Here is a 26,675-nt window from a genome sequence, read left to right on the forward strand (position 1 = left end):
AAGGAGAATGAGGAGAAGAATAGGTAGAAAAGGACGGATAGTAGAGAGGAGTAGGAGAAAAAGATCAAGAAGAATGGGGAGAAAAATAAGAAGAATTGGGAGAAGAATAAGGAGAATGGGGAGAAAAATAAGAAAAATGAGGGGGAGGTTTAATGAGAATCGGGAGAAGAATAGGTAGAAAAAGGAGGAGAGTGGAAAGGAATGGGAGAAGAAGATCAAGGAGATTGAGGAGAATATGGAGAATGGGGAGAAAAATAGGAGAATGGGGAGGAGAATAAGGAGAATGGGGAGGAGAATAAGGAGAATTAAGGAGAATAGGGAGAAAAAATGAAAAATGAGGAGAAAAACAAGAAGAATGGGAAGAAAAACAAGGGCAATGGGGAGAAAAATAGGAAGAAAAGGAATGAGAATAGGAATAAATGTGAGATGGCGATGTGATAATGGAGAAGATCAAGGATGAAATGGAAGAGGAGGAAAAGAAGGAATATAAGGAGAAGAAGGAGGAGCATGAGGATGGAAAGTGGTGGAAAAAGTTGGAAGAAAAAAAAGTAGAAGATTGAGGTTGAGAAAAATAAGAAATGGAAGTGGGAGGGAGGAAAATAGGACTTGTAGGAGAGGAATGACAGGAGAAAAAGATTCAAACTGAGAATAATGAGGATAGGTTGAAAGAGTGAAAAGAAGTATGAGCGAAAGAATATGACTAAAACGAAAAAAAGAAGCATGAGGAAAACATGCATAAATAGCATGAAGGATAGGAAGATTGAGAATAAAAATTGACTAGAAATTCTGAAGAAGAAGATAAAAAACTTTTGAGCTGTGGACAAAAAAACAGAAGACGATGATGGAAAGAAAAGCAGAAAAGGAGCAGGAAGAGTGAAAGAAAATTATGAGGAGGAAAGTCAAAAGGAAAATAAGGAGAAAAAAAGAGGAAGAAAAATAGAGTGAGAAGAAGAGAATGGATGGAGAGAGTGGTTAGATGCGTATGGTCTGTGGAAGCTGGACAAGTGTTGTAGGGGTGGACTCTATTCCCTTGAGGCGTTTCGGTCCTAACTTTGCTCCACAGTTGTGGCGTCCATTCACAGTCTGTCTCTAATGAACTCACGCACAATTCTATGTCTATAGAATGCAGCAGCAGCAGCAGCAGATCCACAGCAGTAGTGTATTCATCAACCTTGGTATTCATCAGTTCTCATACTCAGAACCATATGCACCATCTAGGTTTAAAAGGAGAAAAATCAGCTGTTCGTTTAAACCGAAATGAATATCAGAATTCTAGTATTCTAGGTATACTTTGAATAAAGTTACCTAGAATACCTAGTATTCTAGTATACTAATACTAGGTATCTCTTTTCTGTATAGGGCTACTTGTGATAAAAATAGAAAGTAAAATAAAAATCTAAGTACCCTTTTTGAATTATTTAATCACAACATGTTTCAAAAAGACTTTCACTTGAAAATGGCATCAATGTTGAAACTTTGAAACATGTTATATTAAATAATTCAAAAAGGGTACTGAGATTTTTATTTTTCTTTCTATTTTTTAATACTAGGTATTCTAGGTACATTGCTTTGAATGCAACCATACCTCCATGTGAATGTTGTATAATATGGTTCGATTAAAATTATTTCCTCATTTTATTCCAAATCACAGTATATAAACTATTGGATCATATTCAGTGGCACACATATCAACATGTAAAATAAATCACAAATTACTGTATACGGTTAATAAAAGTATGTAATCTACATGAGTATTTTTATTCATTACTAGCTTACCCGGCGAACTTCGTACCGCCAAAAAGTCAATGTATCTCATGTCACACTTGACTTTATTTGGTGAATCATGAAATTTATCTGACAATCAATATTAATTTTCATTTACATCTCAATACGGACTTCCTATGTGCTTAAAACTACCGTTTTAATACCAGTAAACAATTTGATCACAGAGTGACGTGTTTATTACAGCTGGTAAGTTTATATGCTAAATCATATTATCACAACATGATCTTGAATCATGATGATCTTCCCGTTCTACGTTAGCCGCTCGGCCGACAATTTCGAAAACATAGGTCTGTAAAACAGATTGATATAGAATTATTATTAGCCCCCCTATTAAAATTTCTGGTCAGAAACCATCCCCAATATTTACATAACATATTCCCAAGGATGTAAGACAAAGGGGAAAATATGAATGGCTATTTTGACAAAACGATGTCCAATAATAGAAAAGAGAATATTCAGCCACTAAAATAGGGAAAGAAAAACTTTGATCACTGCGGTTTCTGCACAGGCCTACCCAGTGTTATAGTAACGCAGGGCATCCAGGAAGATGCTACGACATGCATGTGTGTGCGCGTGCTTGAAGATAGGGGCCGCGAGATTGAGATAGCTGATTTGTGCCCAATCTCACGGCAGCGTGTGAAATTCACTTACTTTTCTGCGAACGGTGTCTGCTTGATGCTTCTGGTTGCCCCTCTGCACTCTGCACTCATTGCTCATCTTGCTCGTAAACAGAGATATGACACGCATGATGCAAGTGAAGGGTGTGTAAAGTGTAGGTGTGAAGTTTAGGGCAGGAGAGGTGGAGTGGGACAGAGGAGGAGGAGGAGGAGGAGGGAAATGGTTATGATGGACAGTTGGATAAGAATAAACAAGATGAGAATAATATTTATAAATGAATAACGAGACAAGAGAGAAGAAAAACGACAAGAGAAAAAGCAACAAAAGTGGGAGAAGAAATAGAAGGGAAATAATTATGATGGAGAAACAGAAGAAAGGGTGACTGGGAGAAAAAAAGAGTGGGAGAAGAAATGGGAGAAAAATAATTATGATGGAGAATAAGAAGAAAATATGACGATAAAAAAGGACGAGGAGGTGGAAGTAAAAAAGGAGATAGAGGTAGGTGTTGGTGGTTGAGGAGGAAGAGGAAAAGAGGGGGAGGAGAAAAAACAATAAGAAGAAGAAGAATAAGAAGAGGAAGAAGAAGAAGAAGAAGAGAAGAAGAAGAAGAAGAGAAGAAGAAGAAGAAGAAGAAGAAGAAGAAGAAGAAGAAGAAGAAAAAAAGAAAGAAAGAAAGGGAAGAAGAAGAAGAAGAAGAAAAAGAAAAAAGAAGAAGAAGGAGAAGAAGAAGAATGTGATTATGAGACAAAAGTAGAGAACAATAATGAATAAGAAAGTGAGGGCAAGAAAAAATATCATGATTAAAGAATATCAATAATAGAAAAAGGAAAATTAAATGAACGAAAAGAAAAATAAAATATCTACGAGATCATCAATAACAAAAGTGATAATAGCGAGTGATTAAAGCAGGATAGGTGAAAAATTGAGTTAAATAAGAGTAAGAAGAATAAAACCCGACATGAGAATAAGATGGAAAATGTAAGAGGCGAGTAAGACTAGTGAAAAAAAATAATAGAGGTGTTGGGAAACAGAAAGAAAATAAAGCAGAAGCAGGAGAATACAAACAAAATAGATATAGAAAATGTCGAAGAAGAAATAATGAAGACAAAAACTAAGAGAGAGAAGTCATCAGAGAAGGCACAAAGGATCAAAGAAAAAATTGAGGGGGAAGAGATAATAAAGAAAATGCGATAGATTTTACGAAAAAGGTGATGAATAAGGAATAAATATTGGTGAAGTTTTGGAAGAAGAAAGATAAAATATCATAAATAAAATGTAAAAAGGCACAAATGTAAAAGTTGAAGAAAAATTTAGGAGATAGTCGAATGAAAATAATATAAAAAAGGTTATATAAGAAAAAGCATAAGCAATGGAGAAGAATTATGAGAATAAGACGGCTTTAGAAAGAAAACCGAGGGTGACAATGCAGGAAAAAGAAAGAAGAAAATAAGACTTGGAATAGGCAGGGACTTGAAAGGTATTTCAAGTCTATGATGAATACCATGCCTTTCACACCTTATTTTACACCCCTACGCGCTACGCCCCGGAACAATGTCTACTGTTTTAGGCCTAAAAGGAAAAACGTATTACCCGCAACGCATTGTCGCCACAAAAAACGTTTCCCTTTTTCTTCAGGCACGTTGATCTGATTACTGGAAATTGGCTTCTTTCATCTCAGGGAAAATCCGATAGATTACTGTGTGTCTCAAGTCTACATCTCAAATCTTGTTGTTATACTGTAGGTTATACTGTATGGTGGATGAATCGACTGGATGTTGGAAGTTGGAAAAATGGGGCAGGTGGAATAGGACTATTAAAATATTGACTGCTGGTTAACTTTTATGGAGCTAGATGAATAGAAAAAAATCTGGTGTGGCGCACTCACACAACTTTCCTTGCCGTTATGAAAATTGATCACCTGACGCTAGTGTTCACCCGCATCTCAAGTCTACTATTCAAAGATCTGAGTCAGCTGGTGACAGGACAATAACGCTGGAAACTCACGAGGTCTGCTATTTCTTCATTGTGAATGATTTAATAGAATCAACAGTTGCCAACAGTTTGCAATTGAATAATTAAATTTTCTCGAATTTCGAGCTTATTTTCAATTTTAGGAGAAAATGTTAATGGACATTAATTGTAGAGATTCTCATGCTCAATCTTTTCCACTTGATTTTTTTTGTTTAAATTGTATCTGAAGCCTGGTAATTGGGAATCTATAATCAAACTTTGCCTAGATGGGGCGGAACTCCTGAAATTTTTACAGATATGGGATTTGTGACAGTTAATAGAGCTTATCAATGACTATTTTAGGTATAAATTTGATCAAAATCGTTGGAGCTGTTTTCGAGAAAACCCCAAAAATCCCCTTTTTGACAACATTTTTGCCATTTTGAATTGCGTTTGATCAAAATTGTTCGTGTCGGATCCTTATATTGTAAGGACCTGAAGTTCCAAATTTCAAGTCATTCCGTTAATTGGGAAATGAGATATCGTGTACACAGACACACATACACACACACATACAGACCAATACTCAAAAACCACTTTTTTGGACTCGGGGACCTTGAAACGTATAGAAAACTTGAAATTACAAGTAACAAGTAACTCATCAAAGTTAATCTAGTACAACTTACATTTAAATTGCATGAAATAAAAGCTGACAAAATTTATTTGAATGATTTGTGTAGTGAGCAAGTGGTACTAATGCTCCAGAAGCAGAATATGACACTTCTATTTATTTTATAATTGAGAAGTTCTAGAACATTTTGAGGATCTGTTATTGGAGTATTTTGAAATACTCCAATGAAATTTATAAAGTGTAAAACTTAATGTTACTTCAATCACCGATGAACAATTCAGTAGAAAAACTTTCAAATTCCTTCTTTCTTTCTAATCCCTTGGATGAAAAACCGAAAATAAATGCATACATGCTAGTCCATAATATATTCTTGTGCTTTAACATTGTAACTTTTGATGAGTTTCTCAAGAGAATGTAATACTATGTTGATCGATCTATTTATTTTTAAATTTATACTAGGTGAGAAAAGTAGATAAGATGAGAAAGATTATGACGTTGAATACAATAGTAGAATTTTGGCTTTTACCACTGTTTACACGTTTACAGAAATGATTCAAATGAACTGTTTTAAATGCTTTATTGTACCTACTATACTCCGTGCAAATCTTCTTCAGACTTGGAGGAATTTGCGGCGCAGAGAAATGGAGGGAGATCAGCCAATTGCAGTGATGGATTGAGTCATAGGTGGAAGCGTAGTTGTCAATTTGTCGGATAGAGTCAGTCGAGTCTGTGATTGCAGAGAGGAAACTTCTTAAGTTTAACATAAACGCTTGAATACTCACTGAAAAATAGAGAACGCTGGCTGGTACACAACGGCAACATAGCCGCCGTTGTTTCCCTGCCGCTGTATGCCTTCTCTGCTGCGCATGTCCATCCCAAGTCCGAAGTTAATTTAAAAAGAGTATAATAGATCGAATTCTTTATAGTTTGAAAACCTATTGTTTTATTGATGTGATAGTTTATTCAAACTCAAAACCTTAATACCCTTAACTAAGTTTTTTGTCAGAACTGCGATTCAGACAAATTTGATTGTAGAATGTTATTAATTGATGCACGGTTATGTAAGCGAAGCAGACAAGGAGTTCTTGAAGGACATTGCTGCATGCTGCATCCAGTTATTACTTCCTTATGGCGCCATTCAAGCGAATAGGAAACAAGTTCAAGACTAAAAATACTGTACATACTGCAATTGATCGAGAATAATTGCAGTGAAGTGAAGTAGTACTTGCTCGTAATTCGTACTGGTACTGTAGGCTACTGCAATTGCAATGGAGCATCGTAGGAGACACTCGTCCATAGTGACAAGAAATTAATTTATAATTTGTAATTTCATTGAAATCTCACTAATATCTAACTTGGTTTGTTGGAAATTTTGTTGGAAGGGATCAATGAATGTCAAGTGTCCAACTTTCTACAATGTATTGCTTTGCTCTAGCATATAGATGCTACACAGTATCATGAAAAAATGATAGAAAGTTTTACAGTATAACATTGAATACAAAAAATATAAAACAGAATCTAATCACCGAATACAATACATGATTCTCCACAAAAATTGAATATCTCTACTATTTAAATGGTGCTCAATTTCTCTACTACCCGTATTACAAAAAAAGTATTAATTTCAGACCAAAAATAGGCCAAACGTAGCAGTGGATGTGACTCATTTAGTGTCTGAAAATGGAGAAAGATGAACAAAAACATAAATTCAAATTGCTGAAAGACTGGAATATTATCACCCGGTTGCACTAAAATATGTTAACTTTTATGTAATCTGAATGAATTTGAATGTAAAGAGAACCAATCAGAGAAGCCTTATTTTCAAAAAACTTTCTCTGATTCGTTCTCTTGAAATTTAATCATGATTAAAATTTAACAGGCTTTTGTGCAATTGCGACTTAATGCTAAAATATTCAAATTGAATAAATAAAAATGTATGAAAGCTATTAAATTATTTATTTGAAATAGCAACAGTTGCGTACTAATAACCAATGAGGCTATACTTATCAGTACTTAAAATAGAGATAGCTATCCAACCGATCAATGCCAAATAGAATATAAAATAGATTTGGATGTGTCGAATGTTTATTTGTAGATCGGCATGATAGCAATTTATCACCTCGATTGGATAGAGGAAGCCTAACTACTCTAACTGAACCTTTAGATACGTTTGATTTGTGTTGCAAATTGCTACGAACACAACTGAAAGAGAACAGAAGAAGGGGAAAGAAAGAAAGAGATAGGGAAGAAATGATGAGGATAAGAGAAACGAGACAAAATAAATGGAAGGGAAGAAAAAGGAAAACCGAGAAGGGAAGGGAAATAGATGAGTAGAGTGCACATTTTTGGCAATCAACCTCAATGATGGCTAAATAGTGAGTTGGAGACATTTCTCATTGGTACACATTGGGTGACTCATTTTGTTTTGTACAAGTAGCGAGTAGTGAGGAATGCCGGCGAATATCTTTCATTCAATTAATGCTCAGCTATTAAGAGCCGGAATCTTAAAACTTGTTTATCAGATGCAAATAAATGACCTTGAAATCTATAAAAATGTGTGTTGATATAGCTGAGAGTAAGATATTAATTTTACAATTATTATCAGACATTATGAATTTTTATAATAAATAATAAACTATGAACAATTATAAAATTTATATTCATCGAAATAATAATATTAATAGGAATGAATGATTGTGTGCATGAATTCGGTACCGGTAGTGAAAGACGATTATGAACAATGAAATAAATAATATGATAATGTCAATAAAACAATTATATATATGATAATGTTACCGATTTAAGTTTCAATACAATACGATAAATTATAAGAAGGCCTAATTTGAAAATTAAAGCAAATTTCCGCTCTTTGCCAGTAGGCCTAAGCTTATAATGACAATACAGTACCCAATTCCATCTTCATTTAGATTTAGTCTAAATTTCTACCAAATACACACTACTATGTAGACTACTACAATAGATACATCTTGTACCTTTCCACTACAATACTGTACCGTACCTTATAAGTATTAATTTCATATTGGAGATTTAATCCTATTGGAGAAATAATCAATGTCTTAACTCCATGCTTATCCCCAGGTAATCGACATCCAAATTCACCCAAGATCAAGAATCTCTGTAAGTATAGGCGACTATGTAAATTCTATTTTTAGTATTTTCCTAGTAATTTTTCAATTAATACAGCAGTTTCTTGTAGTTTATTTTAATCCTCATTTTAATAATGCTTCAACTTCTAACTAAAAATTAATACATCCACACATCCATCCCCCGGTGGGCTCCACTGCTATCTTGTATATTTAAATTCTTTCAAACAAAATATATGCTCCCACAGTTATGGCATGTCATTTTTTCAAATAAACAAAAATACCAAACTAACTGCATTTAAGTGATGTGCATCATGAATATTGTTCTTCATTTTATCAAAATATGATTTGATTACAGATATTAATGTAGATGATTCTTGATTCTATCAAAAAATAATTACTTCTTGAATCAGTTACGATTTTACCTTTCAATCAAAATAATCAACACCACCCACTCAAACCAAGGTACATCACAAGGCAATCAATAAGCAAGAGATTCTGTCGTTTACAAGAGGGAGGTTCAATTAGGCTCCTTAGGCCTACTGTATAAAATTGAACGTTTATCACTTCAAGCTCCAAAACCAATACTCATCATCGTCTTATCTTCTATAATTTCTATCAATCAAGTAGTAATGAATGGCATACACCCGAGGTACATCCCCAGGCATCCAACATGCAAATTCAACCAAGTTACCGCAAGTAGGCGACTGGCCTACAAGTTGCGTGCAGATTGCTGCTAACTTATAGTGAGATCCACTTAAAACTGACAGTATTCCTTATAATAGCTCACCAACATTTCCCATTCAAACAATGCTGACACTTTCAAATGTGTCTTAATGAAGTGAGATTCACTTTGAAGTGTCAGCATTCCTTATAATAGCCCACCTACGCTTCCCATTCAACCAATGCTGACACTTTCAAGTGCGGTGCGGTGAAATGAATCGGATCCGGTTGTGCAACAACAACAACAACAACAACAACAACACAACAACAACAACAACAACAACAGGACAAGGTCGACCTTGCAACTGCAACCAACTGCATTCTGCTGCAATGCAATGCAATTGCACTGTCAACGTCAAGGATCGACTTAATGGATGCGGCTGCCGTTGGAGTTGGAGCACGCCAACTTATTTATGCTCGTCTGTCGTCACTGACCTCACTCAACGTTATCCGCTTCGCCCGCCGCTAATCTATTTAGTCCGACAAATAATGCATTGCCGACGCCGACGCCGACTGCGGTTATTCAATTAAAAGTGGTCGGGGAAACTTAGTGGTTTAAGCTATTCCTTATAGGCCTGCCTTCCTTGACCTACCTTATATAGATAGGTACCTCAAGTTATTCGCATATATTAGAGAAGTTAGGCCAAGTTGTCGAATACTAATAAATGCAAGAATAAGACCTTGAAAGAAAGTTGGTAAAATCGGGGCTAGAGAAAACTAGAGATATAAAAACAATGTAAATACATGCAAAAATATGGACATGAATATTTATTATTATTTAAAGAAAATTCAAATTAAATGCTGTAATTCACCCCGAAGATTTCTGCTACTGCAAATATTGACAACAGCTAGATGGAAATTCGATGAGCGCTACTATTCAAAAATTAATTGTCAGGCCGGTAATTTCCATCTGTAGACATCAATATTAATAGTGTGTATTGGTTATCTAGACTATTAGTAAATTGTTCATATGTAGATTACGTGATCAAATAAGCTATCTCTCGATATAAAATTAGGACAGAGGGTACCGTAATTTATGGAAGTAGTGGATATTCTATTGTAATTTGTATGAAAAAAGGGAAAGTTTAATAAGTAGTGTATCGTATTCTACTTGAATAATTGAAATAGTGACTTCAAGTACAATTAGTGAGTAGAAAGTGTAGGTAGTTTTAGTAGAATAGCACAGTAGTTACAAAGTAGAATTACTTATTACCTATGTCGACAATTAAACTAGTTCAGTAGTTCTAACAGTAAGCAAGTTCCTTGGTTCTTATGTAGGAAGAGTGAGCTAATGAGAGAATTGTTTCAATCTTAGATACAAGTATAATGAGGTACCGGTACAGTATGAGCATAGAGAAACGATAGCATAAGGTAACGATGGATAGCAACTTATGCTATCTTTTCTCTATGGTATAAAAACATTGAATAAATAAATTAGAAAACTGGATACTAAAACTAGTTTAAATAAAGTAAAACTACAAGCAAACTATCTAAATAGTTTCACTTGGTGGACTTGGAAAAAAGTCCACCTAATAAAGAATTTTTTTAATTTCATTTTCATTTCAATATGGATCCTCAACATTTTTATTACGAAAGAAATAATTTATTAATTTATTTTATTACGATTTAAGAAACCAAACATTTGTTTCTAATTGAAAGATTAACATGAGATCAAGACGTAAGTTAACTGCACTGATAGCAATAGATTTTACAAACTTACTTCAGACTTTCAACTTATTTTAAATTCATTTATCGCGCCCTAATGATCTTAATTTTTCTGTTGAGGGTGAGCTTCATAAGTGTTTTTTATTATGCGTGTGTGACAATGGAATGAGTGTGTGAATGATTGCTGAAATGATCAAACGTCCATGTCTACCGTCGGGATTTGAGCCAACAACCAGAGTGTTAGCAAACTGACGATTGTAACACTTCAGACCCCAAGACATAACAGGCTGGCAAATTACCCAGTGGCATACTGTAGAAGTGTAGAATATCTTACAAAATTCGTGGTTCATCTTTGATTCAGGAAAACTCGAAAAACCAGTGCCCAAGTGAAAAGAATAAATAAATATAACGCAATCCGATGATTTTGACTCATCTGTATTGAACATTAACTATTAACATTTTTGAATAATTGACTGAACAATCATGCACATTGCACTTCCTTTCTTTTGACGAAGATTACAATAACTCGATGAAAAAAATAAATATTGTTTATACAGTATTGTATATACAGTAGAAATAATATGCTTTACTTATGGAAAATGATAACAGCTATGCTTGTCACAACTACTTGACATAACTTTTTATGATCAAAAAGATGATACTCTCAGTTTTTACAATATTTTAGAACTCAGTCGAGCAGGGAAATTTTAAAGCAAAAAAGAACAGAGCAACTATTATTTAATTCAAGTAATACAAAATTAATTATAAATGGTTAGCATTATAATTGAAACAAGTAAATCAATGTTTACCAAAATATTAAAATTTATGGTTGTGATAACTTCTGGAATAATAAATAAATAAATAAAATAAGGTAAAAGCTATTTTGAAAAAGTACTGTATTTCTTGAAGTATACAGACCTTGAACCCAGATGAATCACGAAATCAAATCTTCCAAATACGTGTGTTTTTTTCTCAATTTCGAAAATAATCCTTTGTACAGGTACGCATACGTATGTAAACATATATTTACATTCAATTTTCGTTCAAGTTATTTAATTGTTGACCAGCTTTAAATCTTTGAATGAGTTTCAACACATAGAAATCAATGGACGTTCGTATCTTTAATGTGTTAATGTCTCGTCACATTTATTCGCTCTTTCACAATGTTTTGATTTTCCCCACAAAATTGAAAATACAGTATTTGCAAATTTAAAATATTGAAGCATTTCTCAATTCCAAAATTAAGGATTGAGTAAACGTTTTATCCTTGATAAGGACATGCATTTTTTTCCACTGCTTTTATTGGAGAGTTAAACAATGTGTACAAAACTACAGAACCAGTCTGTTACTATTAGCGAATAGTATTAGAATATAATAAACTGAAACAGTATTCGATTTGTTCTGATTTCTTCCATCGAACTAATAGTTACAAGTAAACAATTTGTACAAATAAGCAGCCAGAACCATATACTACAATTTGTGAATAGTTCTAGAGCAGAACAGTCAAGTTACTCGTCGCGCCCTTAGATGCACTTCAATTTTTAAAACTATTCAATTTTTTTCGTCGGAACAAACGAACAAAAAGAAACAGTTGAAACCGAAACAGTCCAATACTTTCATGAATAGTTCTACTGTTCAAGTTCTAGAGTAAAGCAGTAAACAATTTGTATGAAACTAAACAAACAGGAACAGTCCGGTACTATTTGTAAACAGTATTTCTAGAGTGAGTTAATCCAGTTATTTCCGCACTAGGACTTATTCTCATCTTGAAATCTTCCGTCAAATTATTCGTTACAAGTAAACATTTTGTACAGAAATAAGGTACCAGAACCATTTGAGCGGACAGTTCTAGAGCAGAGTAGACCAGTTATTACCGCACTAGGACGTATTCTAGTCTTGAAAACTCCTTCACTTATTTCTGCACTACAGAATACTCCATTTAGAATCTTCCATCCGATTCACCGGATAAATGAAATGATCTGTACAAAATATGGAACAAGAGTGTGGTATTTTTTGTGAATATTAGAAAAGCACAAGAGTCCAGTTATTACCGCACTAGGACGTATTCTAGTCTTAAAAACTCCTTCACTTATTTTTGTACTACAGAATATTCTCATCTTGAATCTTCCAACAGATTTACGGGGGAAATAAAACATCTGTACAAAATAAGGAACCAGAGTGTGGTAGTTTTGTGATTATTTGAAGAGCACAAGAGTCCAGTAATTAGCGCACTAGGACGTATTCTCGTCTTGGAAGCTGTCCTGCATCTCGACCTCGTCGATGGAGCGACTCTGTCCGGGTGATGGCGACACGAAGGTGCTGGGTGTCGTGCGGTTCGCTACCGGCGTCTCGTCGCCCAGCCACGGACTTCCGGCCGCACTCCCCGACTGTTCGTCCTCCATTTTGATTTTGAACATTTTTGACGTGCCAACCGTGTTAAGGATATCTAGGTGTTCTTGTGAATCAGCGCCTGAGAAACACAGAAAGAAGAATAGATGAATATCCTCGAAACAAAATTACTGCCATTCCTCAAGATTTGCTACACAGTCACACAGTCATTCTAGAGTTCGCATAACGGGCTGTGAACGCCGAATAATAGCACATCTTCCAGAGTCCATCTTGAAAAGTAAAAAGGAACTTCTGAACTTTTGATTTTGAGGAGATAAATGTCCTGTATTTTAGCCATCAATGTGCCTGACAACTATTACAGTTCAGCCAGGACCGCTACAGTCTGTGTAAACCCTAGTTTGCAGCATTGCTCTTTTGGAGACAGTGCTGCCAGATTTCACAGAATCCAGAGAGCATATGGACTAATTTTGTAAGAGATAGAGCGAAAAAGTGAGCTTAGGTCTTTTTGATAAAATCAGCAGAAATCGGCTACAGTATGCTCCTATTGTTATATTGAAATAACATTGGCCATAAAGCCTCGTGCTGTAATCTAGGTTTGCACGGACTATAGTTTATTGAGCCCATGAAAATAAATTGTTGATGGCTCAGTAGTTATTTTAAATTTTAAAGTCCAGTTCCATTCTTATGGAGATAAACTGAACTGAACTAGTTTTGGTTTAGCTAAGTTTTTCTGTTATCAAGCTATGATAAAAATACTGGAATAAGTTAGTAACTGGATAATTAATATTTCAACGTGTTAAGTTATTAAAGTGCGGTATGTAGCAACTTCTCCATGCTTCCGGGGTCAGGGAAGCTTCCTTCCTTGTATGATAGTAAATTTAATTAATATAGAAATAACTACATAGTACCCTTTTTTATAAAAAACACTACCAGTTTCAGCTTTCGGGTCATTTTCAAGTGTCCTTTTTTCAAAATCGATGAAAATTTATAGATGAAATTGTTAGTAAATTTATTGTCAACTAAATTAGCAATTTACAAATTGTTTGCATAAAAAGACTCCATTTTGAATTATTAGCACAAGATTTAGAAACAGTTAATAAGTCTCTACTCCTACTGGTGAACAAGTGTTTCACTTATGCCAGTAGTTCTTCACCTCCAGCCGTATTTTACAGATAGTTGATATAAATATTTAAAATAATAATTATTGTTTTTTCTCATTTTCACATCTTTGTATTGTTTTTTGTTTTTGGTGAAATAAATTGAAAAAAATATTACTTTCCTTGGCTTACTACCGCAGATGAGGGAAGTACTTTCCAAAAAATGAGGAAGCCGAATTTAATCCTATACTATTAAACTAGCAATTTCTGTTTATATGTTTGTATTTCACCGGATCTCGAAAACGGCTCTAACGATTCTCACGAAATTCAGAACATAGTGGGTTTATGATATAAAAATTCGATTGCACTAGGTTTCATCCCTGAGAAAACTCGCTGAAGGACATTAAAAGGATAATTATTATTCATCCTTGAAAAAAGAGCTGATAATAATTATTTCGTCGTCTGTTGATGATTGATTGATTGAGTACTTTATTTTTTATGATGGAAGTGAGTGAGCGAGTTCATGTGTGTGGGACTGTATCAAAATTATGACTCAGCTGTTGAACTTTTGTAATCATTCAATCAAGTACTTAGTGCCGGTTGCAAAAAAGCCGGGTTATTTTTAATCCTGATTAATTCCAGTAGAACCATCTTTTTGAAATGGTCTTCTCTGATTTGGTTCACGTGAAATCAATCAGGATTAAAATTTAACCGGCTTTTGTGCAACCGGGCCTCTGGGAAGTAATCTCAATCCACTGTGATTAGATAGAATATTTCTGTATGAACTATAAATATTATTATAATTTCTTCTTTCGTAATAAATTTTTCATGCTTTTGTACTCCAGAGCGAAGCTCGGTCCCCGATATTGATTTGTATATTATCATATATGTTTATTAACGTATTATGTTTTGAGGGCTGTTGTATGCATTGGTGTTACCTGCAAACGGCGGCGTCTCCTCCATGAGCTGCTCCATGACATAGTTGAGCATGGTGGTGCTGAAGGAGTTGTCGCGCCGCTGACCCAGGGCCTTGTGGAAGGTCTCCACCGCCTCCGCGTTCCTGCCGAGCAGCGCCTGCACGAACCCAATGCAGGACAGCGTCGACGGGTTCAGGGGAGCCAGCAGCAGCGCCTCACATAAAACAACCACTAATCACATTCTATGCAACAGAGCACATAGCTATAAAGGCACACATCAACAGACGGACGACAAATATCTTCCCAGGTAATTGAATGTTGCAACGAACACAGAGGTCCGTCTGTCTTTATGCAGAAGTTTGTTTTTAGATCGTTCTGTCTGCAGCTTACGTCTGTTAGCTAATCTTAAGAACTGCTCTCACACACAGACGTAATAATCTATGTGGGTTCTAATATTCATTTTTTAATTGTGATTGTGTTGTTGAAATTGTATGATACGTTAATAAACAAATTGAAAAATTGTTTGTTTCTGTGTGCGTTGGTCTTTAGTTTTTAGTAAGAGTGTCACAAAAAGAACGCAACATATGAATTATTAATTAAATCATCATTTTAATTATAATTTTACAATATTTTTCATTACAATGGAAAGTGCATGTCCTGTGGTTAATTGTGGAACACAATATGAGACGAGAATGCCCTCCACGACTTTGGTGACACACTCTCGATAAACCAGCCAATACGTAGGCGTTCTGGACGTTTAATATACAAAAGCGAACCTGTTTCCTCTAATGAGTCTCTTAACTGTTAAACTGTGAAATTTTTCGACCGGAAATTCTACAAACTTTTCGATTTGGGATAACATTCCCCTTACATGTAATGCGTTTTGAGAAACATAGTGCGTTGCTCCTTTCTATAACGCAGTAGATTTCTCTTCTATAACGCAGCTCCTTTCTATAACGGTAGACTAACCGCAGATAGAACTGATGGAAAAGGCCCGCCGCAAAGTAGACCCACACTAATTCACGAAAAGCAACCCACGCCGTGGGATGTTTTGTAAACCATTGCTAAGCTTCTCCAGACATCTGTGTAATACATGCATTGAATAATCCACTTGTCAGCTGATTGATTATGAATAATTCTATAGCAATGGTTTACAAAACATCCCACGGCGTGGGTAGCTTTTCGTGGAATAGCGTGGGTCTACTTTGCGGCGGGCCAAAAAGGCAGTACCAGTGCTACCAACCTAACATACTAACAATGGCGTGGAAAACAAATATTGCATTCTTTTTGGGACATTCTATAGTAAATTGAGTAGTAGAGCTACTAAGCTTATTGCTATACAATTTAGATGTTTGATTTTGCTTTTTTTCGTTGAAAATAAAGATAATCAATATTTTAATAGGTCTAAATCTAATATTATAGTTTTTTTTTGTATATTTGTAACACTGTGTATAGCATTGTACTGTATAAATGTTTTAGATTTGGTAGTAAGTTACAGGTTTTGAAGTGATTGGTTTTTTTATAAATGTTTCAAAGTAATAGCATAACAAACTTGAACCAACTCCACTGAATATGATTTGTGAGTTGAAGAATCGCTTCCCGGTGGTTCGGGACTCACCTAAAACTGTAGGTTCACTCATCTCTCATTAGCATCCACCTCATTACCCACGCACAAGTCTAGAACTCATATGGACATCATCCATAAGCAAAGAAGGTAGGTATGTAGAAGTCTAGAATCTAAGGGTACCACTAACGTCATTCACACCAAGCTCCTCGACAGCCGATTCCCTATCGAGCATTAAAACCAGCTTGAAGCGGGCGGGGAAGTAGTACAATCACAGACACTGTTTCACACATTCTATGAATTCGATTATTAAAAGAAAAGCTTGTTAATGTTGTCACTTCTATCACTGCAAACATTAAATGAAATTAAATATTTCTCTTTCTGTATCCAACTGACTTGAAAATGTTTATCTTATTGAAGTGTCAAACATTCTACAAACTCATTAACACTATAGACACAAAGCTCACACAACATATCTTTCACGCATTTTTTAAAACTGCTCATATTTAATTCTCTGACTTCCGTTGGCAACAAGTTATAAATTTTCTTACCAAATTCATGAAAACTGTTCAGAGTTAGTTGTAAGTTACATTGACTTCTATGCAACAATGTCTTCTGGCGTGTTCCATAATTGTGAATGTAATTATTTGTCTGCATTTCATGCATGTAACTTTTTACATACAACAGACACTCAAGAATAAAAAGAGATGGAACCGTTAGTATTCTTAGCTCTCTGATCAAAGGTTTACAATGAGTTCTACAGTGGACATTAAAAATAGCTCTCACAGCTCTTTTTTGTAAAATCATGAGCTTTTTCATTTCAGACGAGTGTCCCCAAACCACTATGCCATATGACAAATGACTTTGAATGTGTGCATAGTAAATTGACAGCAATACATCAACTTTGACAAAAGGTCTAAATTTCCTGATGAGAAATACACCCCTAGCAACTTTTTTACTTATATTTTCAATGTGTATGCCCCATTTCATGTTTCACTCTAACGTCACACCCAAAAACTTCACCTCCCCATTTTCTGAATAATTAGCCAAGGAAAAATTCATCGTTTGGGTTTTGTTGCTGTTCAGACTAAGTGAGTTGGCTGATGTCCAGTCTTTTATAACAGTATTTGCATCATTTATAAAACGTTCAACTGAATTTAAACATTTATTATTTACCTGAATTGCCAAGTCATCAGCATACATGTATGTATTCACTCTATCGTCTCCTATCGCTAATGGTAAGTCATTAACATATATTATAAACAATGTGGGTCCTAATATGGATCCCTGAGGTACCCCTGATTTGAGAGGCAGATATGCTGAAAAGGACCCATTAAAATAAACCGATTGGTACCTCCCTGACAAATATTCTTTAAAAAGTTGTAAAGCAGACCGATCAAAGCCATAGTATTTCAACTTGTATAACAATATATCATGGGATATTGTGTCGAATGCTCTACTCATATCATACCAGCTCCCCATGACCTTTTCTCTACTATCTAAAGCATCCACACAAGCTTTCACAAAATTACGAATTGCAGTATTGGTTCCTCTTTTGGATCTGAAACCATATTGTTTATCTGAAAAAAGCTGTTCACCCTCAAAATATTTAACTAATCGAGTATTCAGCAATATTTCAAAAACCTTGGCAATAATTGGTATGATTGACACTGGTCGATAGTTACTACAATCAGATTTAGTACCTCTCTTATACAGTGGAATAACTTTTGACAATTTCAAGCACACAGGAATTACACCCTCTTTAACACATTGATTGAATAAATATGACAATACCTCCACTATATAAGGTGCAGCAAGTTTTAAAAGAGCAGAATTCAAACAATACACATCCAAACTCATACTATTACTGAGAGAAAAAATGGCGTTATAGACCTCTTCAACACTGAAATGGCCAACTGAGAAAACAGAGTTGATATTATTCTGTCTAGCATGAACAAATTTATTCAAATAATATGGCATATCATGTTTTGATTGTTGGATATTTTGTTTTGTTGACTCTACATTATCAGGAAGCATTTATTAAATTATCACTTGTGAGATCAGTTACCTGTGGTACCGATGTTCTATCGTTAACATTCAAATTCTCTTTTATAACTGACCAAATAGCATGTGATTTATTTTTAGTCTGCAATACTTTATTACAATAATACTCACGCTTAGCATGAAATACCATGTATTTATACCTGGATCTCAATATCTTATACAATTCACAATGGTAAGCCAGACCCGTGTACTTGTGAAGACTATACATATTCAAACATTCCTCTTTGAGAGCTGATAAATTATCAGTGTACCATCTAGACTTTGGGGTTTTCTTCAATTTGGAGGACTTGACCGTTTTTAGAGGAAAAACTGTATCAACTATACTTAGGAATTTGTTCAAAAAGTACTCAAATTTCTCACTAATATTGCCTGTTGCATATACATCCAACCAATTAACTTTGCTCAGTAGAAGAGTGAAATATTTTTTATTACAACTATTATCAATCGGACAAATGATTCGAGAAACATTATCACTCTGCTTCAAGTCATTTCCACCAGACAACGTGAATAAGCCAAGCAATGAGTGATGATCTGATACTAAGGTCGGTATAACAGACACAGACTTAATTCTATCTTTATGTATGGAAGTAGCCATATTGTCTATACATGTTCCTCTGTCAATACATATCCTGCTTGGTCTTGTCACATCAAACACAGTTAAATTAAGATTGAAGCTATTTAATAAGTTGACAAAAATAGATCTATGTACATCATTCACCAGTAAATCAACATTAAAATCTCCATTGAGAATAATGGATGCATTTGACTTATTTTTCTGTGATACAACATTCAAAACAACGTGAAGCGTCTCAATGAAATAATCAAAATTACACCTATCTGGTACTCTATACACCTCAAGACAAATCACATTCCATTTCGAAACAAGAACCCCAGAAACTTCACATATACTGGCTATTGACATTTCCTTCAAGTAAGTAAGCTCACAGTATTCTAGATCATTTCTTACATAAATAGCCGTACCACCCCTCCGTTCTATAGGTCTACTGTATGCACTAGCCAATCTATAGCCAGTCAAACCAACCTCAATTATCTCACAAGCTTTCAACCAGTGTTCACAAATACCCAAAATGCTGACATTATGCTCTCTAATCAAATCACCCAACTCATCAGTTTTGTTCATGACACCCTGCACATTCCAATGAAACATTGCAAAATCAGACTGCAAAACCTGTGATTCCGGGTCTGCCTGTTCCGCATCACCAACAATGTTTTGGGATTCAGAGCACGACAATCCTACAGAACTCGATCCACTCCTAAAAAAGAGTTAGTGTAATAGTTGAGGGGGATTGAGTCAGATGTTTTTTCTTGTTGAGCTAGCTCACACACCACGTCCATGATCCTGTCACTCACGTATCTTTTCCCCAAAGAATTCAAATGGAAGCCCTGCGATGTGTGGAATCTCCTACCCAAGTTGCTGATATCCACGAAAGTGACATTTCTAAAATGTTTACACAAGTTCGAGTTCTCCTTATTTGCCCTCCGAATTTCCTTGTTGACTACAGACCATCGTGGAAGATCATGCCTGTGAGCCACAGAAAACACAATCACTTTGCCAGCCCTCCGGTTTTGCAGATCACGCAGTTTATTTCTCAGAGCAGAATGCAGCTCTTCTCTCTCATTGCAGGCTATGTCATTTGAGCCAGCCAAGTAGACATTGACATCATTGTCGTTCAGTTGACCAGACTCCTCCACAGCATCCCTGAAGCGAGCTCCTGGTTTGATCATGGCCGTGAAGTTATTATTGTCACCCTTGTAGCTCCTGTGAACATCCCTGCCTTGGCTGTCAGCATATAAACGAACATTACACGACATCTTTCTTCGTGATTGCTTTACAGCAGAAGGTGTTGAATTTTCTTTTTGAATACTAGTTTGCTTCCGAACATCTTCCCTGGCAGGTTGCATGTCATGCGAATCATTACTCTCGAATATGGAAAATCTGTTCTTAGTCGGTATTGTCAGGTTAGAGTCACACTTCTTTGGTTTGGCAGTGTGTCTGGGTAAAACAAACTCGGTCCCGGAATTAAAATTTGTCGATTTATTTGTGGAAGAAAGTTTCTCACAGTCAGTTCGGAGTAGATCGATTATTGTATCCTTGTCTTGTACTTCTTTTTTCAATACAAGCAGACTCATTTTAAACTCTTCAATTTCCATCTTCAAAGATTTGATTTCACCCTCCGCCACCTCTTCACATTGCAATGACTCCTCAAAATCAATTCGTCTCTTGTTCTTCTCTGACTCAATGGATTTTACTAATAATTTATTTTCTTCAAGTATATTAGCTACAGAAACTGTAAGTCGTTGTTCACCTTAATAGCGGAATCATACTTATTGAGTAATGATGTGACTTCAGGCACCAAATCGATTATCACGTCACTCGAATATTTGCAACAAATCACAGAAAGGATACCGTGAATATTCACCGCAATCTCCGCTACTTCCTGGTGGATCAGGTCATTTTTAATATTATTTAGACTTTGCTGTGCTGAATAATTCGCTTTCTCAAACTCGCTTCGCGTTCTAGTCATTTTTATTTCTTATAAGCCTTAGTGAAAAATGAGAATGGGAATTTAGAAAGGGCGTGGAAATGCCTAGAGAGCTATCAAGGCAGGAAGTGATAGGGTAGCTCCTGTAAGAAGGAAAATGGATTAAGAATAGGAGTTTCACTAATATTAGAGCAGCCAATGATAATTATTATTATTCCGAAGTATTGCACTACGTTGTCACTAAACCAAAAGAAGAATGAAAGTGATGCACTTGAAGAGCTATGAAATTGAATTTGGCGCGGCTTATAGACTGCTCTTATGGTTTCACAGCTGTTTTCAAATAGCACAGTTAAACAATAATAACAAACAATGATAACAGCAGACTCTGTCAAACAATTCCAATCAAGCAGGCTATGCACACTTTGACAAGAAGTATCGTAGCTAAGGACGCCTTTCAGTTGCTAAGGACGACCACTTTGACAAGTGAAAAATCGTCGAAGATTAGATAGAGACTTCTCTTTTTTCTCACTTTAATCTACGGTTCTCTCACTCCAATACTTCGGTTGATTACAAGTTCAAGCAATGGAACTGTCTAACCTCTAGCCCTTTCACGAAAAAGAAGAAACTAAAAATCAACCATAACTTCCTTATACTCACAGCTCCAGCAGAATTAGGTGATGTAAGTGACACTCACACATACGGGAACTCAACACACCTAATAAAATATTATTTAAACGTGAGTAAACACTGATATTATTTGAAAATTTGAAGAGCTTCAGAATCACGTCTAGTCACACCGAGCGCTAAAAGATAAAAGAGCTCTAACGATTTTGATGAAAATGGCAATATAGGAGGTTCTTCATAAACAAATTCGATTGCACATGGTCTCATTACTGGGAAAACTCGCTGAAGGACATGAAAAGGATAATAATTATTCATCCTTGGAAAACCAGCTGAGACATTCGTCGTATGCCGGTAATGGAAGATGCGAGTGCATGTGTGGGAGTGAGACAGAATTATGTTTAGCTGTTGAACTACATCTCAAGAGAAATATTATCTAGAAATTTTATTCGACTTGATCAAAATATCTGATTTGATGACAAGACCAACGATATGATTTTATTCAAGATCAATTATTTTCTTATTTATATTAACATATATTGTAGCAAACCTAGTATATCATTCTAAATTAAAGTATATCAAAATTTTCAAAGTTAATCATTATTTTACAGTTTTAAGTGATTAGTGAGTGTTATTTTGTTATTGAATTTGGTTTGTAAACAATCTAAATTTGAAATTTTCTGTTTTCAAAAGTTTGTACTGAAAATTGGACCTGAATTCAAGTGTATGGAACATATCCCACTTTTTGAACTATTTATAATGTATAAATCAAAATTCGGGGAAAACAGTTTTAGGCTGTGTCTGTTAGTCCTTCCCCAATGATTTTGAAAAATTGGGTTCTGTTTATCAATAATAATAAATAAATATAAACTATGCTTTTATGCTTCTATGCTTTTGTACTCCGGAGCGAAGTTCGGTGTCCCGATATTGGTATGTTAATAGAATAAACATTCAATAAATAAAGGATTATTTATTTAATAGAACAAACAATGGCAACTTTTCTGAAAGAAATAGTATCTAAACATTTCATGTCAAATTTACAGTGGCGGCGCTAAGGATTTGACCCCCCCCCCCGCGAGAATTTTTGTGGGGCCCCTTTATACAGTATTTTTTAACACCTTTTTTACAGTTCTACCTATCGTACACCTATATGAGAACCAACATAGAGTATGGTTTTTTAATGAAAAATCTGGTGTGGCGCACTCACACAACTTTCCTTGCCGTTATGAAAATTTATCACCTGACGCTAGTGTTCACGCGCATTTCAAGTCTAATAATTCTAAGATCTGAGCCAGCTGGTGACGGGACAATAGCGCTGTAGACACACGAAGTCTGCTATCTCTTCATAGTGAATGATTTAATACAAATTAATATTTAATATTTTAGAATCAACAGTTGCCAACAGTTTGCAATTGAATAATCATATTTTCAATGTTAAGTGAAAATGATATTGGACAATTGTAGAGATTTTTATGCTCAATCTTTTCCACTTGAATTTTTTCATTTAAATTGTATCTGAAGCCTGATGATTGGGAATCTAAAATCAAACTTTGCATCGATGGGACGGAGCTCCTGAAATTGTTACAGATATTGGACTTGTGGCAGTTGATAGAGCTTATCAATGACTATTTCAGGTATAAATTTGATCAGAATCGTCGGAGCCGTTTTCGAGAAAATCGCGAAAACCCCTGTTTTTGACAACATTTTTAGCCGCCATCTTGAATTGCATTTAATCGAAATTGTTCGTGTCGGATCCTTATAGTGTAAGGACCTCAAGTTCCAAATTTCAAGTCATTCCGTTAATTGAAATTCCGTTAAATGAGATATCGTGTACACAGACGCACATGCACTCATACATACACACACACACACACACACACAACACACACACACACACACACACACACACACACACACACACAGGTACATATAATTGGGATACCTTAATTTTTTCGGAAAGCAATACTTTCCTTAACTATGGTAATAGGGCAAGGAAAGTAAAAAGTGTAGTTTAGTTTACAGCATTACATCATAGAATTTAAGCATTTTGTGTTCAATTACATAATAATAGGAATTGTCTCTTCTTATATATTTTTTTTATTCATATAATATAGTGATAGTTAATAGATATAATATTTTTAGAATTATTTAATAATTTTACTTTTGCTACACTCTATGGTTCTTGATTTACATTAAAAAAAAAATAAAACTTCATCATTTTTCCCTCACTTTTTAAGGGTCCCTTCGCCCCCCCCCGCGCCGCGGGGTCCGCGGGGCCCTTATCCCCGCCACTGCAAATTTAATAATAAATTATAATTTACTTAATTAAAAAGTACATTCATATGGCTATCTGTTGATCGGGAGTTCCTTACGGGAAGGTCCCATCTAGCTTGAATATATCATTTAAGCCGTCAATGGGCCTCAAGACTGTTAATATCAGCTGGGACCGACAATTTAACTAGTTCGATAACACATCATTATTTGGTATAATTTATTTAATTTATAGTGTTAGTTAGTGTAGTTTTGGACTGCACAAATGAATAATTTTATCCATTAATATAGATTTGGAACGACTTGCTAATGCAAAAAATGATCAATGCTTACTTGTTGATGATAGCCGAGAGCTTCACTGTATTTGTGTAGTTTGCGGGAAGTGTGCCCCAAATTATTCAACAGTGGTTCCCATTTTTCAGCAATCTTCTTTTTATGATCGCTGATATCAAGCACTTTATCTAGAGCCGATTTGAATAATGACTCAGCTTCATGGTATCTGCAAATAGAAAAAGAAAATTCTATTGCTTTTCCCAACAATTCTCTCCGAAAGACCTGTTTTCACATTAAACATTCAATTTATTACATACAAAGGTTCTCTGTATCTTGCATACTTGTATTTGATACTATTTAGAATACATCATAAAAGTAATATATTACTCTTAGTTCATAGTAATGTCACAGAATAGATAATTTTTTTATAACTTTTTATAATTATATGGGATGACGCCCACATGAGCTAAACTAGCTAATTCATATTTGAATGAATCAATTATTGTTGTAAGGAACTATTTTAGTTCACATTCACAACTATTAATTACGTCCAACTATTATTTACTTAAACTAAAATGTAATAATGTGATAAATCTTTTATAACAAAAACATTATTAAAAGTGTGATCAAACTTGATAAAAAATGAAGTACAAGTACAACTAACCTTCGATTTTGGAAAGCAACAACGCCTTTTTCGTGGATAACAAACGGATCATTAGGAGCAATATTTTGCGCCTGAGAGAAGAACTTTTCAGCGAGATCAATATTGTTTGTAAGACCACATTCTAAACCTATGTAGAGGAGAGGCAGGTGACATCTGAAAATCAAAGGCCAAAATACAGATAATGGATAGGCCAAATATTATTATTTCAAGTTATGATTCAAAGTATAACTATCAAAATCATCACTATGATAAAATCACAAAACTTTCTTATTGATAGAAATCTAATTCATTATTTATATGTTAAGTATTCGGTATTCGGTATGCAGTCATGCTCGAAAGAGCTTCCATATGTGTAATGTTACTTTTTGTAATATTGTAATAAAAAAATGAAACTCACATCCTTTGCTTCGTACTTACATCTTGATAAAATGAGAAATTGGGTTTAAAATTTGAAATTCAAATCAAGTTAGAAAGTGCAGAGGAATTCCACTTTGAAAATATTTCAGAAGTGAATTTAAATTGCATTAATATTTCAAATATAGTTTTATTGTTATGTTGACATTAGAAGGCCTATCTTAAGTTATCTAAACATTATTAAGAAGAACAGTGTGTCCTAGTCCTTTGTAAAGAACAGTGTGTCCTAGTCCTTGGTAAAGAACAGTGTGTCCTAGTCCTTGGTAAAGAACAGTGTGTCCTAGTCCTTGGTAAAGAACAGGTGTCCTAGTCCTTGGTAAGAACAGTGTGTCCTAGTCTTGGTAAAGAACAGTGTGTCCTAGTCATTGGTAGAGAACAGTGTGTCCTAGTCCTTGGTAAAGAACAGTGTGTCTAGTCCTTGGTAAAGAACAGTGTGTCCTAGTCCTTGGTAAAGAACAGTGTGTCCTAGTCCTTGGTGAAGAACAGTGTGTCCTAGTCCTTGGTAAAGAACAGTGTGTCCTAGTCCTTGGTAAAGAACAGTGTGTCCTAGTCCTTGGTAAAGAACAGTGTGTCCTAGTCCTTGGTAAAGAACAGTGTGTCCTAGTCCTTGGTAAAGAACAGTGTGTCCTAGTCCTTGGTAAAGAACAGTGTGTCCTAGTCCTTGGTAAAGAACAGTGTGTCCTAGTCCTGGTAAAGAACAGTGTGTCTAGTCCTTGGTAAAGAACAGGTGTCCTAGTCCTTGGTAAAGAACAGTGTGTCCTAGTCCTTGGTAAAGAACAGTGTATCCTAGTCCTTGGTAAAGAACAGTGTGTCCTAGTCCTTGGTAAAGAACAGTGTGTCCTAGTCCTTGGTAAAGAACAGTGTGTCCTAGTCATTGGTAGAGAACAGTGTGTCCTAGTCCTTGGTAAAGAACAGTGTGTCCTAGTCCTTGGTAAAGAACAGTGTGTCCTAGTCCTTGGTAAAGAACAGTGTGTCCTAGTCCTTGGTGAAGAACAGTGTGTCCTAGTCCTTGGTAAAGAACAGTGTGTCCTAGTCCTTGGTAAAGAACAGTGTGTCCTAGTCCTTGGTAAAGAACAGTGTGTCCTAGTCCTTGGTAAAGAACAGTGTGTCCTAGTCCTTGGTAAAGAACAGTGTGTCCTAGTCCTGGTAAAGAACAGTGTGTCTAGTCCTTGGTAAAGAACAGTGTGTCCTAGTCCTTGGTAAAGAACAGTGTGTCCTAGTCCTTGGTAAAGAACAGTGTGTCCTAGTCCTTGGTAAAGAACAGTGTGTCCTAGTCCTTGGTAAAGAACAGTGTATCCTAGTCCTTGGTAAAGAACAGTGTGTCCTAGTCCTTGGTAAAGAACAGTGTGTCCTAGTCCTTGGTAAAGAACAGTGTGTCCTAGTCCTTGGTAAAAGTCGACCAGTGTTTGTTTCTCTTTGAAATAATATTATCAATATATTGCGTTTTTTCTGTTTATAATA

The 26,675-nt window shown here is 35.3% G+C and overlaps 1 protein-coding gene across 1 annotated transcript in view; it reads right to left on the bottom strand.

The window, feature by feature from the left end:
- Positions 1-10,895: 10,895 nt before the first annotated feature.
- The window catches only part of LOC111044164 (cell division cycle protein 16 homolog), a 40,039-nt gene continuing 24,259 nt past the window's right edge, over positions 10,896-26,675 (bottom strand). Inside the window, exons 9-12 of the mRNA XM_039421035.1 lie at positions 24,801-24,953; positions 24,197-24,362; positions 14,861-15,053; positions 10,896-12,946 (exon numbers count right to left, since the gene is read on the bottom strand). Coding sequence (XP_039276969.1) covers positions 12,708-12,946; positions 14,861-15,053; positions 24,197-24,362; positions 24,801-24,953 — 751 coding nt within the window. The 3' untranslated portion in view covers positions 10,896-12,707. The remainder of the gene's footprint in view (positions 12,947-14,860; positions 15,054-24,196; positions 24,363-24,800; positions 24,954-26,675) is intronic.

Source organism: Nilaparvata lugens, chromosome 2 (genome assembly GCF_014356525.2).
Source record: "Nilaparvata lugens isolate BPH chromosome 2, ASM1435652v1, whole genome shotgun sequence".
NCBI classification, from domain to species: domain Eukaryota; kingdom Metazoa; phylum Arthropoda; class Insecta; order Hemiptera; family Delphacidae; genus Nilaparvata; species Nilaparvata lugens.